Raw genomic sequence first — 20,957 nt, forward strand, 5'->3', positions numbered from 1 at the left:
CAACATTTAAGTCTGTATTCATTATATACATAAACGAAACGCACATTCTATATTATAATATTTGAGGACACTCCGCGTCCTTTGTAGTTCTTGCGTTTTATGGCATGACCGTAATTAAGTCGTAAACCAAAACCGGCGTCAAAGCCTTGGTCTATGGGAGTGGCTTTCGTATTTCTATCTTGTCAATCTGTGTGTAAACATAATCATATACATATGTGTACAACATGACAAAGTAGTGCCATATCAAAGTGGACCAAAATTCGTCCAATCAAAGGTCTCCTCTATCTTTCTCTGTGTTATTGCGACTTAGGTCATAGAATTAAAATAAAGACATAAAATTAATGACTTGTGATATGGTATTGGAAACAAATTTTAATGATTCCATTGCCGAATAGAATAGAAAACAATAATAAGAAAAGGCTTGTCATCAAAAAGATCACATATACCAGTGATCTCCAAACTTTATATTACTACGCCCCCCTTTAAAAAAATCTAATTTTGGCGCCACCCTTTATTTAAAAAAATAATACAGACCCATTTTTAAATGGTAAAAAATGTATCAATACATAGAATAAAAAAAAGTTTGTAACAAAATAATACGAACGTTTTATTATAATGGTATATATTCATATTTCAATTAATTGGTTTTTAATATGATGGTTGTGTTTGTTTATTAGCACAATGTTTATCACATCTAGGTTTCATTGAGGAGAGCACTACTCGTAGCTCTTTATCTTCTACTAAACGGGCTCGATATTTGGATTTCATTGCAGCTAATGCAGAAAATCTCGTTTCGCATAAATATGATGTTATGAATGGGAGGAGTAGGTACTTGCATTGCTTTGCTTGTTAAAATATTACATTCTTTTCTTCGATTCAACCAAAATTGACCTAGTGGAAAGAATAAAAAGTCTGAAATTTTTGTTTCGACGAAGTATCGCATGATAATTCAATAAATTTTTACTTTTCAACAGTAGTCAATCCAAATTCATCATCATGTTCGTGCCTCCCTTTGCAATAGTCTGTGGCTCCCCAGGGAGGCGCGCCTCCCAGTTTGGGAATCGCTGGCCTATACTATAATCCGATAAAGTAAAAGACGCTTCGAGTCTCTCAATGCTTTCAGGTATGAGGACAGCGAAATGCATGATTCGCTAGAGACACATCATTGACACATTTGAAAGAAGTCACGATTCTCAACAGTGAGGGACAAGAAATCGAGAGATAGTTTACAGTGTTATAATGAAATAATCATCGCGAAATCATCAAAATTGATCGGCGGCTGTTAAATTGACTGCCATCAAATACGATTTCTATAATTTATATCCTATATAATTATTACTTAGTTAAATCTAATTTTTTGTGTAACCTATTTAATGTTATATATTTCTTTTTTCATTATTTTCTTTCTGTGATAAATTCACTAAAACGCTCTTCCCCGAAATTCAGTATACACTATTTCAGTCATATTTTTGTAATTATATTATATATACCTAACAATTACACACATTCGACGCCTATGTCCCGTCGAGCGTCATAGCCTAAAACGCCAAAAATAATCGGGTTACACGATTTTATACCCAATTTAAAATAGTCCCAGAAAATGCAATATTTGACGTATTATCGATACAACTTCAACGTGTTGAATTAGGCAATTATTACTTTTATTTCTTCCATATTTCGACGCAAACGTTTATTTTAACATTATTGATATAACACTACAACAGGCCTTGAGGCCCAATTACAGTAGTGTAGCGCAACAGTAGTATAATCAGTAGTAAGTGAAGCAATCACAATCACCTAGGCTTTTGAGAAAATTGTATACATATATTGTGACCTCACGGGGATCGAACCCGGAGTCCCCGGACGAAAGGCCAGCGCATAACGCATTAGACCACGGGGGCCGCGTTTCGTTGACGATGGATTATTAAATAACCTTTGAAGTTTGGATAAATAAATAAATATAATTATATGTATTTAAATAACATATATATATATATATATATCTTTAGAATTAATTAAATAATGTTGTATTCATATACCTACTATTTAAAGTGAAAATAAATGTCCCGAAATATAACCATTTTTTGTGTTTCATTAGTGTGTATTCTCAATAAAAATGTGTCATATATAATATAATTGAAATAATTTTATTTGAAACGATGAATATTAATTACGTCAAACTTAAAAAAAAACTTTTTGTCATTTACTATAATTATAATTCATATTCATAATATTTTCGTTCCCTTTTGTGGGTTTAACTATACTTCCACAACCGTTAGTAAGTAGGTACATTGTACATATATATATACGTAATATATCTAGGTACCTACGTACACAAAGCTACAAAGCAACTAGTGCCTGTTTTTGACATTTCAATTATAATATTTTGTTCCCTGGTGTCTTGTGGACGGATACTACTTGGTTACTGGTTATACTGTGATCCCGAACCTGTAGTTGTATTGTTATATTTTAATAGTAAAATCCACAAAAAGGGAGTAATGAATTTAAAAATTATAATGCTTTTATAAATTTGTAAATATTGTACTTACGAAAATACGACTGGTCAACATTTTATAATTGACTAAAAAATACAAATAATCAAGATTCAAGATCAATTAAGGATTGCAATACCGAATGAAAATACCAATTCTGTATAGAATACCACTATTCGCAAAATAATTGGAAAAAATAAAAGTATCTAGCACATATTATAATAAGTAGGTATATGTAAATAACTTCTTAAAATATTAATTTGTTATAGCATGTGTCATTGACAGTCACCAAGGACAATGAAAGGCCATGGAAGTAAACCAGACATAGCGTAACCCAACAAAAAAAATACAGTCCTTTTATGCCTTTTATATTAATTAATACATGTTGTTTTCACTTTCAATACCGAATATATCGGTATTGTCTGATTTTTAGAACCGGTATTTCAGTATCTAAAAATACTGGGATACCGGTTTTAAAATACCGGTATTGGAACCCTAATTATCAATATAACAATACAGCATTTTTAAAGTTTATCTTAGTTAGATATTCGTTTGGTCGTTATTATTAGCAAGAAAAGACTAATAAATTAATATAAAATCGTTACAACTTACGGGATTAAGGGTAAGGGTACCTTTACAAAATATGTCAAAGGTTGTTCCAACTAAAAAAGTTTCTTTATGGCATATTTATAAAATCCTCAATTAATATTTCGGCGCCAACGCTTTCACATTGTAGAGGTTATCTATGGAGATATTTTAACGATAAAAATGGTTTTCCATTCGCCCAATCCATTGGATAATTGCTCTGACTGTAAGTTTATCTACTATGTATAGAAGCTATAAGTTCTCTTGACGTATTGTGGTTAGTCCAGCCACATTCGAAAGCTTCCAGTCTTGTCCTTATACCGGATATTAATACAATGCATCCGATCTCCCTCCATTGGGTGCAAATGAGATATTTCAGTTGAGATTCCTCCCTCCGGTTTTGAAGACCAATAGTGCTGGCATCTCTATTAACATAGTTAAGTAACCTCAACGTAGATCTTTCAATGCATACATATTATATTTCCCCGTATAACAGTTCACAGTGACCGGTCTTACTGGAAAGAGATAGCCATATATCATTGAGATAAAAAATTAAGTGTTGTTCTCGGAACATTGCAGGCAACTAATTATTCCAAATTGTATTAGATTCGATAAGAATTAATAATTTGATATTGGTTTGTATCGAATATTTAATAATAACGTTGTTATTATTATCAGATACATGACTTACGAGCACCTACCAGAATTTTATATAAATATATACGATGATTGTATTTTTAATTTACTACCAACTTTTTTTCTTATGTTTTTCTTTTGTATTCCGGGGGTTTTATTTAGTGTTTTATTTAGATATGAATTTGATACCAATACTATACGATCATCTATTTCCGATACGATGGCTCAGAATTAACTTCGAAACATCCGACTGCATACGTACAATTTTCTCCGCCAGCTGCATTTTCTCTATAACGAATGAATAAAATGAATCCAATTCTGCTTATAGATGGCCAAAAGTATTAAAAGAATGCATTGTCGTCGTGTTCTGATATATTATAAAAGTTTCAAATGTCTAGCTAGTCGGGAAGTTAGTTAAAAATCTTGGACAAACAAGAAAAAATCTGTACCGGACAAACAAGAATATGAAATAATAAAAACGTGGTAAAATCACCTTGTTTATAATAATATTTCGTGTAATAATAGTTTCCGCCGCTCTATTTCGTTTTGTTCCCAAAGTTTCGCCCGCATAGAATGCACGAAAAGAAGCGAATAGAAAAAAAATGAACGTACACAAATGGGATTCCGGCGGGAAATGGAAAAATACTTTCCAAAACGTTGCACTGGCATTTAAAATTTAAATTCATTATTCTCGGAATCTCGGCTGCGGAATTCATTAGTGTAGGTATAGTTTAGCGTAGAGGGGTCTACGCTGCCCGTATACTCGTAACCACCATGTTTTTTACATTACATACTAGTATAGCGAAGCCGTAGTATTAAAAAATTTAAACTATTATAAAATGTGTATACCACTTACTCATGATATTATGCCTTATATGAAAGGGTTGGCCAACTTTTTTGTAGTTGCGATCGACTTTTTACATTAAAAAATCGGTGTGTGTACTTATGTACGCGCGTTAGAAGTTATACTTTTTTGGCGTAACAAAACAAAATAAGCCGTTGCATGAGTCTATTAATATTACAGTGGATTAGGTTGATGAAAACGTACGCGATTCATCTGTGTCTCATATAGCACATGATAAATGTAATTTAATTATTGTGTTGGACCAAAACTCATCTTTGCCATACAGCGGTTATAATCGATTCAGAAGTGCCCATGATGAATTAATAAAAAAACAAAATATTATTGCAGAATGTACCTACTTTGAAAGAAAAAATCTGAAAACCTGTGTTTGAAAAATTTAGCAAACCGCTATTTCAACCATCTTTTCTTAAACAGTACAACTATTTTCGTTAACAATAATAATTTATTACAAATCAAAAGTAAAACATAACCTATTTAATGGTTTAACTGAAATGTGATATTGGCTTTTGTGATGAAACATAATAATTATTATTATCTTCAATTATTATAAACCGCTAATAAATAAATTGACATGGGATATACGACAAATATTATCCTTAACTCTAAAAAAATGTATTTTAGTGTATGAAGTGTCTAAATATTGTAAATTTACAACATACCATAGTTTAGTCTCCAGAAATTTGTTTATAAACATATATATTTTTATTATGACACAATATTGGTTATGTTTACAACACGTGCTGTTTAGTTTAGCTGCAAGTGTGCCAGCAGGTAAAAAAAAACATGGTAGACACTCACTAGTCTAGAATATTAGTGAATAAAATAAATTCGACAAAATAAACTGCGAAACATTTTTTTTAAACCATAAATACCATTTTACCTCAACTCCATATCGTGAGCGTAGTGAGAATGAAGAACACTTGGGGTGGATTCTATTATCCTACAGTAATTTTGAAAAGGACGCTGGTGACCGCGAAATATTAATTATTGCTTCGCGCGTCCATGCGATTATTATGTCGTGTCGCCTGTCGGCAACATTCGACTGCCTTCCTCCAGCGGTCCCCAAAGAACAGGGGGTGGGATACATCTGAACCCCTGGGAAAATTTGTCACATGTATAATTAAATTGGTGACACCGGAAGTAGGATACATGACTAATATGACGTACTAAATATGTCGCTACATATCGTATTTAATATTTAGTACATATTTCCGTGGAATGTATTTACAGTAGGTACCTAGTTATTCAAATACGACAGTGTTTCCCAAACTTTCGATATTTGTGTACCCCTTCTATAATTTTCGTAACACTGAGTACCTACCCCTCGTCAAAAAAATGCATTTACTTTAATAACAATCAAAATATATTTATTTGTTTCCTTTAGTAGGTAGGTACATAAATTAAATAATAATAAACGAAAAATAAAATTCATTCATAATAAAATATAAATAAAATTTATATTATAAATAATATTCATTATAATCAATGATAAGGATGAAATTGTTCATGTTTTACGACAGATCATTGTAATTTGGTTCCCTGATTATTAATTTTAATCTGAGATGCGGTTCCACATCGAAAAGCCTGTTCCCTTTTTGGCTTAATGTCTACAAATGCTGAAAAAGCAACTTCACATAGATATGAAGTTGGAAAAGGCAAGAAAATTTCAGCACTTCTCTGTTAAAACTGGATACAAATGCTGCATTTGCAACCAGAATGATGTTAAAGGACACTTCTTATATTTATTTTTCATGAATCCGTCTGAAGCTAATTCCAACAATTGCTCTTCTTTCGCTTGCGATAAACCTTCTAGCATGGATGTTGTATTAATGCTCGTTGCACCAGGCGCAGCGAAAGCCCGGTGCAGCGCGTACCCCCACCAAACTCTTCCCGTACCCCAGGGGGTACGCGTACTACACTTTGGGAAACACTGAAATACGATATAGTAGTAAAGTAATTTTCTATACAATATATTATTATTATTAATATTAATTACTAGTACCATGCGCGGGATTCAATGCCAGCTGGGTTAAACGTGATCAAATATGTTTCATCTGCTTATCGAGATGTATTTATTCGTTTAATATTCTATCGGTTTAATAACTTAGGGTTTTACACCGTCAAATTGATGTTTAAATTAGGTACTCCTAATTTTTGTATTTATCATACAAAGTAATAAATTGTTACTTTAATCACTCACTTACGTAATTATTTGAACGAACACCGTCAAATTAGAATAAATGTAAGTGCAAATATTAGATACAATCTTGAACCAATTAACCAATAATTATTTTATGATGGGAATTAATCACATCACTTTAGTCAAAATTCACACCAACAAAAATATTCAAACATTTAGAAAATAGTTTTCACATTACCTAAATAGTCCAAACAAAAGTAACGAATCACATTAAAAAATATGTATAGTAATTAAACATAGTTTTGACAACTAATCATATAGAAAAGGAGAAAATTCACAAAACGACTCAATATTTCACCAAGCAAAATAATTTTTGTGACTAAAATGTCAATATGGTCAAGACATATTAGATCTGTCAAATAAAGTATAACATTTCTCTAAACATTGTCTCGTTAATAATAATTATTATTGTATCTTATTTTAACATTTTACATTATTTATATTATGTAAAAATTAGATATGAAATAATAATCGAAGCGATACATTATAATTCTACCATTTAACCTGATATCGACCATTTGTGAAACCATCCATTTCCGGTGTGAATTTCATATTTTTCAATGTTGTCGGCACTTGGTGAAACTGTCTATTTTATTGTGCGAATATATTATACCTATGACTCATTATTTAAAAACTCACGATGTAGAGAAAACTCACGAATTTACCAATGACACTGAGATATACCAGTATGTGATATTACCACCATGAACTATTATTAATACCAAAGTGTTTATAGCGGTAAATAACGATTTTTTTTCTTTGTTTCAGGTTATAACCGGAAATACAAACACATATCTGGAGTCAAAGAAGGAACTTGAACCACCATTCTGGGCATCCAAAGTCAGATTCCTACCATACAGCTATCACCGAAGGACCGTCTGCATGAGGGTGGAAATATACGGGTGCTATAGAAATGGTAACAAAATAAAATGATAAATTGAAACAGTTCAAACCAGCCATAAAATTATTAAATTATACCAAAATTTATACTTAAAATTAATTCTTAAAATTTTCATAATTTGTAAAATATGTAATACCTTAAGTAACTATTTCGAAAATGAAATACATTTTATACAAATATAAATATTTAGTGGTAATAGTTTTTATTAAATGTTTCATCGAGACGGGTCTCAAAGTCAATCAGTGCATTGGGCCTCCACGTCACTAAACCTGAGACTGCCACTCAATTGTGCAACTTATAGTGCACTTGGTTCTATAATATGGTTCAAGACTGACCATGGCTTACCATGAGTGTTTTTTAGTTTTTCAAATCGCCTTTGATGGCTTGCGGTAGGTACCTAAACACATGATCCGGATTCGCAAAAAAACAAAAAAGGTTCACTTTAAGAAAACATTTGATTGATTTTTCCAGATGGCGTTGTCAGTTACTCGATGCCACAGGGTGACAAGCGAGCGACCGGTCGCGAACTCTTCGACTCGACGTACGACGGGCACTGGGACGGTGAGCTGCAACGTGGGCTAGGCCTCCTCACCGATGGCAGAGCACCAGAGAGCTCCGAGCACTCCAGAGGAAACACAATCTCCTACGATGGCGCGGGATGGGTGGGATGGAGAAATGACACATCACGAGGCCCCACTTTAGATATTAACTTCGAGTTTGATACCGTCCGGGAATTTACAGCCGTTCACATCTACTGTAATAATCAATTCACCAAGGATGTACAGGTTAGACAACTCAAGCATAATATTGTTCTACAAAATTAACGACATCATTATAGCAATATAGCAGTTAAATATTTCAGTTATGTAATATGAAAACATTCCTGCATAAACTTACAAAGATAGTTTGACCAACTAGCAGTGGCGAAAGGTGGAAGTACGCTGTTAAGATCTGACATACATCCTTTGTCAGTCATACTTATTTATTTTCATTGAACTAAGAATACAAATTGCAGATGGTGCTGGTTAGTTTTTAAAATTCAATTAAATCAATCAAAATAGTAACTATAAAAATACATTAATCCTGTACCTTGATTAAGTCTTATCCTGTCACCTGTTGATAAATAAAGTAAACAATGTTTGTGTGCCTATGTAGATCTTACAATTCAGTTTAATTTTAATATATCCACCCAAAAACAGTGCTTTTGCAATAATGCTACTTTCTCATCTAGGGGCTCACTGAGTTATAAAATATATACCTTAACGTTAGGTGAGGTTATATTAGGCATATCATTTCTAAGCATATTTTTATCCTGCACAAAAATAACCGTTGTTATGTATACAATTGAAAGTGTCTTTTCATTCAATGCTCTTATGCTAGCAGAATCAACAGTGTCATATTCTTTATTTTGTACTAAATTTTAATGATTTTAATTTACATAACCAACCACCTTAATAACAATGATATTTTATGTTTTACAGGTATTTGCAGAAGGGAAGGTGATGTTTTCAATCGGAGGCGAAGTATTTCCTGGGGAACCGATAACTTACAGCTATGTGGAAGATAGAATCTTTGAGATATCCAGAAATGTATCCATCAAGCTGCATCATAGAATCGGCCGCTTTGTGAAACTGCAATTTACGTTCGCTGCTCGCTGGATCATGATTGGGGAGATCATCTTTGACTCTGGTTAGTTCACAGAAATACCATTTTACAACTGACAGTTTCTCCCAATATAGAATATGGGAATATGCAAATATATTTAAAAAAGATCTTCTTTTCCGAACTTAGTACATACCTAATGTTATTTGTTATTTTATGCAATTATTCATCTAAATTCTAATTAATGATATTTTAGGCTTGTAACCATTGATATACAAGATTTACTATTCCAGTGGGTCTATTCTATACTTATCGACCGCTAAAGTGATAAAGTGATAGATTTTATCTAACTTAGGGTAGGTTTGTAACAAAGTATTAGCACTTATTGTAACAATTACAATAAGTTGGTTGTATTGTTGCAATAAATGCTATATTTTAACAGCAGCAAGAGAGGCGCTGTTAAAATGTAACGCTTATTGCAATAATTACAACCAACGTATTGTAATTGTTACAATAAGTGCTAATACTTTGATACAAACCTACCGTAAGTTTTATAATATCTATCACTTTATCACTTTAGCGGTCGATAAGTATAGAATAGACCCACAGGTATGTCTAACTTCAAGTAAGTTGTGATATACTATCCAGTATCATAACTGGCAGTGATCTACCATTTTCTCCCATTTTCATTCGTCAATTTATCAAACGTATTATATTTACCTCATGACAATTATACTCGTCTTTCACCATCACACAAAATTAATTTCCCATTCGTCATTAAAATGATATTTTGGTTTTCTTTTGGCCACTCATTGAACTCATCGTTAAAAAATGGTTGTTCTCAAACTTTGTCCATTCAATTTGGTATGTCATTAACATTAATGCATTTCTGAATACGTCTTAAGACTATGATACATGATCAGTTTTACCTTCAGTTTTGCCTGACCCGATGGAAATCCGTACCATGTGAATATGTGATACACTGAAGCGATTCAATTAAATCCTTCTGACTGGATGGACGAACCAGATTGTGTGTGGCAAATCTCTTCACTGGGTGCTCGAGCAGCAGCCGTGTGGGACTTGTGTGTGATACTATTGATTGCGTTGTATGTTTTTAAAAAAATGGCGTTGTGGTCCAAAGACTTTTTATTAGAATCCATTGAGTTATCTAAAACACTAGAACCATTGTGGTTCATAAAATCAAAATAGTACTAAGTACAATAAATGAAAGCGTAACGATTGTTATGATTTGCTTTTGAATAAAGGTTTGACGATTGAACTGATCATTATACAATAACAAAAAATATAAACAATTTACTTAGGTAGTTTATTCAGAAATGCATTAAAAATTTCAAGCGTCTATGGCAACGGGTGCGTCTGCTGATCAAGTTTATAAACCTAAACTATGGTATTATAATGAACTCATATTTCTGAAAGACCAAGAAGGAGACTCAACTTCGAGTTTAGATATTTTTCTCCCATATTGTTCTCTTTTTGTTTTTACCCCCTTGTATCAGTGCTAAGGCGGTGTAACACATTAGTTCAGTCTCACCCATATGCGCGTTCACTCCTTGCAATAGATCAATCAGAACTGACACGATTGCATCGTGTATGTCCACGCACCCATTAAGGCCAAACTGAAGCAGTTTCGCTTGTTCAGTTTTACCTTTCCATGTATGGGGGCCTTTAGAGCACGATGGAGAACCGTTGACGTTCTAACAAGAAAAACACGCCACATGTTCTCTCTTCCACTTAGGCCCTCCTCCCACGGCGCAACTGAAATCTGACGGAACTGATTGGTGATGGAACTCATAAACTGACCAATGTGATGCTTCGCACACGGAGCTACTGAAATCCACATGAAATAATAATCACATAACCTCTGTCAAACTGGACCATCAACTGTTTTGTACAAAAACCAACAACACGCACGCTGCTGCGTTTACTCGAATACAATTAGGTTATTTCAATTTTGCTTATCTTCTACTTTTGACATCTTGGGTTGTTATAGTTTTTATAGCATGACACTTGTTACGGTGCTACCAATTTTGGTAAGAAAATATGATTTTTCACCGAATCTACTGATATTGGTACCACTGTTTTACGGTGACTGGAAACTTGAGAAACCACGCGACTAGCATGTCGCGTCTCTTCGCAAGCGTTTTGAAACTGAGAGATTCCAGTCTCGCCGTCAGGAAGCCGCCATTGAAATACATTAGCTAGATACTGGTTGGAATTTTAGTTTCAGTTCTGTCGGATTTCAGTTGCTCCGTGGAAGAAGGGCCTTAGGCGTTCTAATAAGAATTATATATGTTTTTCTCACTGAACTTAAGTCATCAAAATTTGCCCCTTAAAGTTAGGTGCGTATCTTAGGGACTTACGCACAAGTATGGTTCTGTATCACGCTCTTAGAGCAGTGTTAAGTTTGCTACCAGTTTATCTCCAAATAGACTTGCAGCTATTTCAGTTATTAACCTTAGGTGATCGTTTTTGGGCGCTTTTGTTTCATATATAAAGGCTGAGTCTATAGAGAAGGTTTTCATCAATGTCTTTATTATAAATCTTTTTTCCGCAGACAACAACTTTTCTTCAATAATTATTTGTTTTTATGACTACTAAGTACATGACTTTTTTCATTCCAGATATCGCCCATGGGAATTTTTCTGTGGAAACTGGTGTAGAAACAGTAACTCTGTCTGATGCAGGAGCCATAAGCGGAGACACAAAAGTGCATCCCGGTACACCCATTTCAACAGCAAAACACGAAAACTCTACTTACGCAGCTATCTTGATTGTCGTCCTAATATTTGTCATACTCTTCCTTTCTTTCATCATATTCTTCATAGTAAATCGTTACAGGCATCGCAAATGTTTTGCAAGTCCTCTCACATCGAAGGCCGCCATTCCTGGAGTAGTATCCCAACACATTCCACTTGGTACATCGTGTGGTACGTCAGAAAAGAATACCTCAGCAATATCTTACCACATAAGTGACCTTGATGAGTATCACCATGACTCAAGATGTGGAGGAAACTCAAGTAACATGTCCACTTTGCCGGTTCCTCTAATTAAGAAATCAAAGAATGAATACATGATGGACGTTAAAATGGATGATTATCAAGAACCATATCAGGCACTACGCTATGCTCCGTATTACAGCTACAGCTCTGTCGTGATGGAAATGAAAGATATGGTGACCAAGGATTCCAACAGTTGTCTTTCAGGTTAGTTAACTTTTCATCACCATTAACAAACAGTATTTTTCTTTATTTATTATTATTTTAATCTTTTTTTATTTAATTACTTTTCTTAATTTTGTTATAAGTACTTATGGGATATATTAAAGTATTTCTATTGAAAAACTCCTTTTAAAATAATCTTGATTCATTTTTTACTGTTGCATTAATTTGATGTCCTAAAGAATTTGAATTTACACACGCCTGTCAATTACTTACGTGATTATTCAGGGTCGGAACCGTTTCCTCTTGTCAAGCCTATCAGGCACCATTAGCAAGGGATACAAGATTAGTCAATGTGTTCCTCATAGACATAGATATTTTCAGTGACGTGCTGTGTATTTTGTTTTCGAAATTTAATTTTTCTCTACTTATAAAATTGCATGTTTTTTTTTATATTTTCTTCTCCTCTCTTGTGAGGGTAATATTTGTTATAATGTATATCTTATGTAGTGAACGTCTTGAATTTAGATTTGTTATGTCTACAATGTTTTGTTTTCTTGAATAAATAAATTAATTAATTTCAAAAATTTTCCTACATTAATTAATAAAATTATTCAATTCATACAAACACATTCAAGACAAATACATATAACATGATTTTAAATTATATTTCCAGATGGTTCCAACTATGACTATGCCGTTCCAGAGGTCGGTGCAATACCTCTACTCCCACCAGCTCCTATTCTACCAAGCTCTCTTTCCACTGATCGAGACAGCCTGCATTCGGATAGATCCATTATGACATCTAAAAATGGAAAGAAGGTAAAAATATTAATTTTCTGAACGATAGATCTTTCTAAAGATGAGGGTATAGCCCGAAACAGCTGTAATACTTTCATAAAGCACAGGCTAGACGCTCATGCTTTACCACAAGTTTACCTGCGCAAACCGGTTTGTACCGGGAAGCCTGTGTGTATGGACGGGAAAACTGAAGCTCGCGTAAACCAAAAAGTGCTGTAAAATAACTATACCGCGCAGGCAAGTCACTGCTGTCTAGCCGGCGTATAACTCATAACTTCGTTTATAGATAATATAAACAATACCAAAATTTTACTTTTCTACCAAAAACCATTTAAAAATAAACTAAATAGATTATCATTTCCGTTATAGTGGATGTCTTGATGGTGATTATAGAATATACAACCCCAAAACAATAAAATTTCTGACAGTACCTCTTGATGTTTAGATTTAATTTGGAGGATTATGTAGATAATATCAATTAACTTGAAAAAATTGGTACCTTTTAGAAATAACAGAGACAAATATAAAAATATCGGAAAACGGAAATTGCAACTTTTCAGTCTAAACGACAGGCAAAATTATCATATTTAAAATGCATGTGATTTTAATTAAATTTCAATTTATCATCATTTATTTATTAAGTATATTAAACTAAATAAACTGATCATTATTTCCAGTCTCCAAGCCAATCCGAAGTCTTGGGCGCCTTAAAACGAAGGCTAGAACAAACATCTGTCACAGAATTCCCACGGCATCGTTTGCGGATGTTATCGAAACTCTCTGAAGGAGCATTTGGCACGGTAATTATCTAAATAAGATTTAATTCAAATATACAATGTATTCAAAAAGCCTCTTTATACCACTCTTAAGCCTCAATTACATTGAGCTTCTTTACGAGCTGTGTGTTGGCGAATTTATAATCTGCCTGTAAAGTCTCCCAGTGTAATCATCGAACAAGCTAACATGTTCGATGATTACACTGGGCGACTTTACAGGCAGATTATAAATTCGCCAATAAACAGCTCGTAAAGAAGCTCAATGTAATTGAGGCTTTATCAATTCTTAGTGTTTCCAGCACACGAATTGGAAAATTTACGAACCTGAGCGCTCGACAAGATAATGAAAATATTTACATAGTTATCAAATTTTATATTTTATAAAAATAAGTGTGTTAGATTTTCTATTATATGGTATATCTAGCTCAGACGATCAAAATATGTTTTCCATGAGATGGAGCGATAATTTTACCTATTTCACGAACCGAGACGGCGCTCCGGTCATTTCAGTATTTATTCAGCATAATAGTATTTTTTTTAGTTATTTCTGTCTGAGAAAAACTTCAGAAACATAACCCATCTCAAAAAAACCTTGGACCAAGCAGAATACGGATATCAAACACATTTCCGTTGCCTGGTGAAAACTCAAACGTAACGCTATCAACCCACGTGTACTTGTTGATAAGTCCTAATTGCTAACCTACACCAATGGGTCTCAAAATGAAACCTTTGAAATGAAAGATAGAAATATCCATTCCAAAATAAAACTACTTTTTGCCCCGTCTTAATGATCACATTATAATAATATATTCTCTAAATTGATTTTATGTCTACTGTAATGCTATCGTATGCTAAATTATCACCTATATATTATTTCCAGGTATATGTGGCTGAAGCAGATGGTATACCAGAATATGGATCAAACATCTGTTCAGACAAACGCCTTGTTGCTGTCAAATTTCTGCTTCAAGAGGCATCAGAAAAAGAAAAGTAAATAATTATTCATTGTTTTGTTGTGTAAAGATGTTATGTCTGTTTTTTTACAATTCTACGGTTAGTTCATTCATAAATTTGGATGTTATAAAATAATTTCATTGCCTAGTTATGGATTCAAATCAGGTAACAGAAAAATAATGGGAAGTGGGTTATCTCCTAGAAGTACTGTAAGAAGGTACAGTTCTAGAGTGTAGAAAAACATGGGATAATTTAAACACGTGTTAGAGAATATGTGACTAACAACGTTTACATATTATTATGTATCCATAATACAGATTAAATTTTATCACTTAAACGAAACGCGCATATAATATTGGTAATATTTGATGACATTCAGGGTGGTTTGTATTTCTTGCTTTTATGGCTTGCTTCTCATTGGGTCATAAACCAAAACTCTACAAACCAAATGTCTACAGCGACTGGCTTTTGTATTTTTACCACGTTTTTCTTAGCTCGTATTCTTGTTTGTCCGGTGGTTGTTTATCCAGTACAAATCTTGCAATCGGTTTTTAACTAACTTCCCGACTAGCTAGACATTTGAAACTTTTAGAATATATCAGAACACGATGCCAATGCATTCTTTTAATACTTTTAAGCCATCTTTAAGTAGAATTGAATTCATTTTCAGTTAATTCTGTTTTGTATGAAAAATTATTTCGCAAGAAATCCGTAATCCAATCCACTATTATTGGTTGCTAAGTGGGTGGTCCTAGCAACTAAATTATTCATATATACGTGCGTTACTATGGAAATCAAAATGACATTTCAGTATTCTATATGTGTTTGTTGCAAAATAGCAAAAAAATGATTTGTTGACAATTGCCTTATTTGTCCTAAATTATTAATACATAGAATTGTCAAGTTTATATGATTCAACAGAAAATTTAAAAACGTGGTAGGTATATAAAAAGTTCTTTTTATCTTGTAATTATCTCCTATATATTATTATCCTAAGAGATTTTGGAAAACGCACCAACTTTTTTATTTGAATACCGTTTTGTTGATTATTAAAGGAATTCACTTCAATTTTTGGAGTCCCGAATCTACTTCCATTTGAATCCGGCACAATCTGATCAAACTCGACGCAATCACAGATAATATCGTTTTTAAATAGCATTTTATATCCGTCACCATACATTTTCGCTACTTTACTGTTCATCTACCGCAAATTAATTATAATGTCGTTTAATACTTTCTATATAATCGATATTTCACAAATCTAAATTAATATTCCACAAAACTAATCAAATCTGTAAGTGGCACCTTGGCGTACTATTCGTTTTAACAAGAAATAAATACATATTTCCTCACTAATTGCTATGAAAATATAATCTAAAACCACGTCACTGTTTTTTATCTGTCAAACTAATAGACTAATGATTGTCGTTTGTTTTCTTTCGCTTATTTAGTTGACGTGTCAGAATATTTTCAAATTTAGAATTTGCAGGAATAATCGAAAAAATGTGACATTTCTATTAGCATTCATTGTTTACGTTTATTACATAATAAATATAATATTTTTAATGTCTCTATAAACGAGCATAAAAAACAATAGTCAATCACTTTCAGAAATACGTTTCCTATAGATATATTTTTGCCCATATTTAATCCGAAAAATCCTGGCTGTCACAAATCACACAACAATGTAGGTAAGTCATTGGCTTGCCTCTTCACAATATTCGATGAGTTTATTTAAATCTAATAATAAGGGCACATTTGTGTTCAACGATTATCATCATGATCAAAGATTAAAACTACACATAAAACTACGTTGATTAATCAAATTATCCTAAAAAAATATTGACGGAGCATCATTGCATGTATGCATTTTCATAGACAAAATACTTTTATTTTAGCTGTCATATTCAAAGACAACGTAGGTAGATAAATTAAAAATGACGTTTACTATAGGTAATTAATACACAACGTTTTTATTATTTTATTAATAGTAATTATACAATGTTGAATTAAATGTTTTATTACACAATATAAGAAAAATCCATGCTTTATAGACAAATAAAAAAGTCAATTATGATCATTTCATTCCATAATCACACTATGAAGTACCTACATCATATTATCCATTATTTGCATTCATGTGATTACTATATAGAAGAATGAATATGTGTCACTATGCTTAATAGGATTCCATGCTGGGTGAAGGTTATTCCAATAATCCTCTTGGTCATATGAATTGCTATATCTACCAAAATTGATGTACCTACCCATTTATATCCTCATTATCATCATGAACCAAGATCAATCCACTATTCGATGAAACTGTCTCAGAACTAATTCTATTCCTCTTTCATATATATAATGCTGCATTTGTCAAACATTTTTATATAATAATAATATATTCATTTCATCGTTATCATAATTAGACCGGATCAATACACTGCTGGATTCTGGCCTCTCTAAGCTGATTCCACTATTTTTTGTTCTAAGAATTGAACTGAACCGAATTCGTGAAATTGCGTATTACATGAAATCGACAAAATTTTGTCAAATTCATGAAAAATGCAAGCCCGTTGCCTTATTCATGAATTAGGCAAATTATCTGCCGAGTGCGTGAAATCGGCAGGGTATGGAATTCTTAAACTGTCAACATGACAGTAGAAAAAGTAAATTTAATACGGATGGTTGTATTAGTTATAATTGGACATAATATAATATTATTATTATTAGGTTAGGTTAGGTTTTGTAATTCTGAATTCAATTGAATGTCCATTTTAAGGTTACCTAACAACTGTCAACAAACTATCAAATTTAATCATACTATCACAAACAAACAATCGACCATTACCTGATACCCAAGCACAAATCAAATCGCGAAAATACCTTTTAATAAAATTCTCCCGTTATCATATTATAGTTCTAGATTTTTTTGGGCATAGTAATTGGAAATGAACGTCATTGTAGTTATTGATTGGTATATTTTTATATATTCAATGGCATTTGACATCTGGTTTGTTTGATTAATTGCAAAAAACACCACCGGAGCGCCACTATCTATATTGACCAATGCATGAGCATTTGACACATTTGGTTTAGTTGGAAAAAACACCACCGGAGTGCCACTATCTAATTTGCCCTATGCATGAACTAGGCAGAAAAATTACTGCCGAATTCACGCACTCGACAGATATTTTGCCTATTTCATGAATAAGGCAATGGGTTTGCATTTTTCATGAAATAGGCAAAATTTTGCCGATTTAATGTAGGTAATACGCAATTTCACACATATGGGGTAACATATACATACATATATCTACCTACATATTTATAATGCCATTATCATAATCACTTTGGATCAATACACTGATAGACGAAGTCCTTTTCAACCCAATTACTTCCTCTCAGATCTATGAGTTTCTTCTTTTATCAACATTTGTTTCGATATGAACGTCCCGCACCGGGAAACATTATATAAAATGTTAATTCAAAATCTGATTTTTTAAATATTATTCTATAGCTGCAAGCATTTTTTTATACAATGAAACAAAATCATGTAATAGTTCAAATTAATTTTTTATATGGCTAATCTTCTTCTATTACCTCAAGGGGATACGCGTTTAATATGAACGTTATATTATTGAATCGCAATCAAATTGCCTGCTATTCTGCTAGGTCTAGCAGCCTGGGATGGTGAATCCAGAATAGACTCTGCATTATGACGCCAAATTTATATCGAAAGTAACGACTTGCAAATTGTAAAAGTGAAAAATCAGCGAAATGTCAAACGGCGCCGTCTCTGCATACTTCACAATTTTATTAAAATCCAATACCATACATTAGGACGCCAAACTGTCTGCAAGACCTAGCGAGACAGACTGGCAAGAGCCAGCTGGTTCAGCTAGTTATCTTATTAATCTTTTCTGTGGTTCAAACAAAAGAGGGTATTAGAGATATATTTTATTATAGATTGAAAACTTATCTATAGTAAAAAGCTGGTTCACACTTCTCTATATTATTAATATTAATTTAGTATTAATTGAAAAATGGTTACATGTAAATTGTACGTAAAACATTTCACCATGGCACAGTTTGCCGTGAGCTTTCTTATCTGAAAGAGATGAATGTATTACCATACGGTCTCCAATTTTATTAGATTCAATATGAACATTAATTCAATTTTCATAGCTGATTTTTGCAAAATTCATGAATTCAAGAATGAAAACCTAACCTAACCTAACAAACAATCCAGTATATCAGCTATTTTCAAAATTTGTTTGCTGCTGGCTTTCTGTAGTGTAAGTAAACCGACAAGAGCCGTGTTTTATTTAGACATGAATTTTATGTCATTACAATACAACCCAAAAAGGTTGGACGTTCTTTGATATATGGCCATATATTTCCGATACAACATTTCACTACATGCGTACAAATTTCCGGACACGGCTGTAGACTTAAACAAAAAAATTATAAAACATAATTCTAAGCAAATTTTATTGAACTATTAGGAAATACTCTTCATAAATTAATTCCTGTAAATATGTGGTGTCAGAACCAGATAAAGTAAAAAGTGCCAGGTAAACTAACAATACGGATTGCTCTATTTTTCACAGGGAGGACTTCAGGAGAGACGTTCGCATCCTCGCCGCACTGGAAGACAACCATATTGCCCGTGTGCTAGGTGCCTGCCGTCGAGATGAACCACATGCTGTCATCTTAGAGTATCTGGAGCATGGGGACCTGAACCAATACCTAAGGTCTCATCCGGCGCCTTCGCTCCCTTGCTTACTTCATCTCGCCACTCAGATCGCTGCCGGAATGAAATATCTTGAATCTCTCAATTTTGTCCACCGGGATCTCGCCACGAGGTAAACATTTAAATATTAAACTAAACAATCTTTCCTGGGAAGGTTAAGCCTCAGCAGATTTTCATTTGGAACGGTTATGAATAAAATTAGTAATATATCGCCTGTTTGAATTTACATTGGTGCAGTGGCATAGCAACTCTTACATCCCGGATTTCAATCTGGCATCTCGAAAAACCGCTGCGGTTTTATCCAGAAAAAGAACCAATAGTTTAAGCGAACAATGATTCTGAGATAACCTTCACTTTTTCGATGATAGTCTAGTTTTTCAAGGATAAAGAAGGATTTGTTGAATAGTGACAATATGTCAATATTGCGCGAAGGTCAGGGCTCGAAATGGACCGGAGCGCACCGAAGCGCCATTCCGGTTAGTGGAATCTGTAAAGTTATCGCTCCGTCTTGTGGTTAAAATATTTTTACCGTCTGAGCTAGATATGCCATATAACAAAAAATCTAGCACATTTATGTTTATAAAATACCCATAAAATTTGATTACCTTGTAGTATAACTCCCTTATAAATTATTTACATATACAAATAAATCAGGTTTATTGGTGAGAATTGTGAAACGCTTCCTTTCCGCTGACAATAGTTTGCAGTTGTGATTCAACTTTACTAATACCGATTATCAATAGCGATTTAACATACATACTCAACAGTCAAATTGGATCTATAAACAGATTTAGCATATTCAATTTTTGAAAATGTATTTCCTCACAAATAATAGTGCAAAATACATAAAATAATCATCGACCAAAGTGATGTAACTTTTCAAACTCTGTCAGTGAAAAGTGTCTATTAAAATCCTACAATGGAAACAATTTTCCATTATATTATAATCTTTATATAAGTACTTAACTAAGTATTTTTTTTTTAATTAATGACAGTCAAAAATCTGTTAATGTAGCCTTATGCCGGGTCCACATTGGCAACATGTCGCCAGCAACCTCGTTAAATTTTACGATAAGTATGATAATTATCGTAAATTTTATCGAGGTTTCGCGCGACATGTTGCCAGTGTGGACCCGGCATTAGGATCAAAAAGTTAGGAGTCCCCTGTTAGAGCATTTGGTAAGCACTGTGTAAAAACTAGCACATCTTGTAC

General features: G+C 33.1%; 1 protein-coding gene across 1 annotated transcript in view; it reads left to right on the top strand.

Annotated features, from left to right (window-relative positions):
- Positions 1-20,957, top strand: part of LOC147079484 (discoidin domain-containing receptor 2-like) — a 782,269-nt gene that overhangs the window by 760,406 nt on the left and 906 nt on the right. Inside the window, exons 9-16 of the mRNA XM_085941474.1 lie at positions 7,547-7,694; positions 8,151-8,464; positions 9,161-9,368; positions 11,924-12,505; positions 13,137-13,282; positions 13,939-14,061; positions 14,918-15,027; positions 19,602-19,856. Of these exons, the coding sequence (XP_085797600.1) occupies positions 7,547-7,694; positions 8,151-8,464; positions 9,161-9,368; positions 11,924-12,505; positions 13,137-13,282; positions 13,939-14,061; positions 14,918-15,027; positions 19,602-19,856 (1,886 nt within the window). The remainder of the gene's footprint in view (positions 1-7,546; positions 7,695-8,150; positions 8,465-9,160; positions 9,369-11,923; positions 12,506-13,136; positions 13,283-13,938; positions 14,062-14,917; positions 15,028-19,601; positions 19,857-20,957) is intronic.

The sequence above is a fragment of the Rhyacophila brunnea genome, unplaced genomic scaffold (genome assembly GCF_057557595.1).
Source record: "Rhyacophila brunnea isolate RB1 unplaced genomic scaffold, BYU_Rbru_1.0 scaffold_1, whole genome shotgun sequence".
Classification (NCBI taxonomy): Eukaryota; Metazoa; Arthropoda; class Insecta; order Trichoptera; family Rhyacophilidae; genus Rhyacophila; species Rhyacophila brunnea.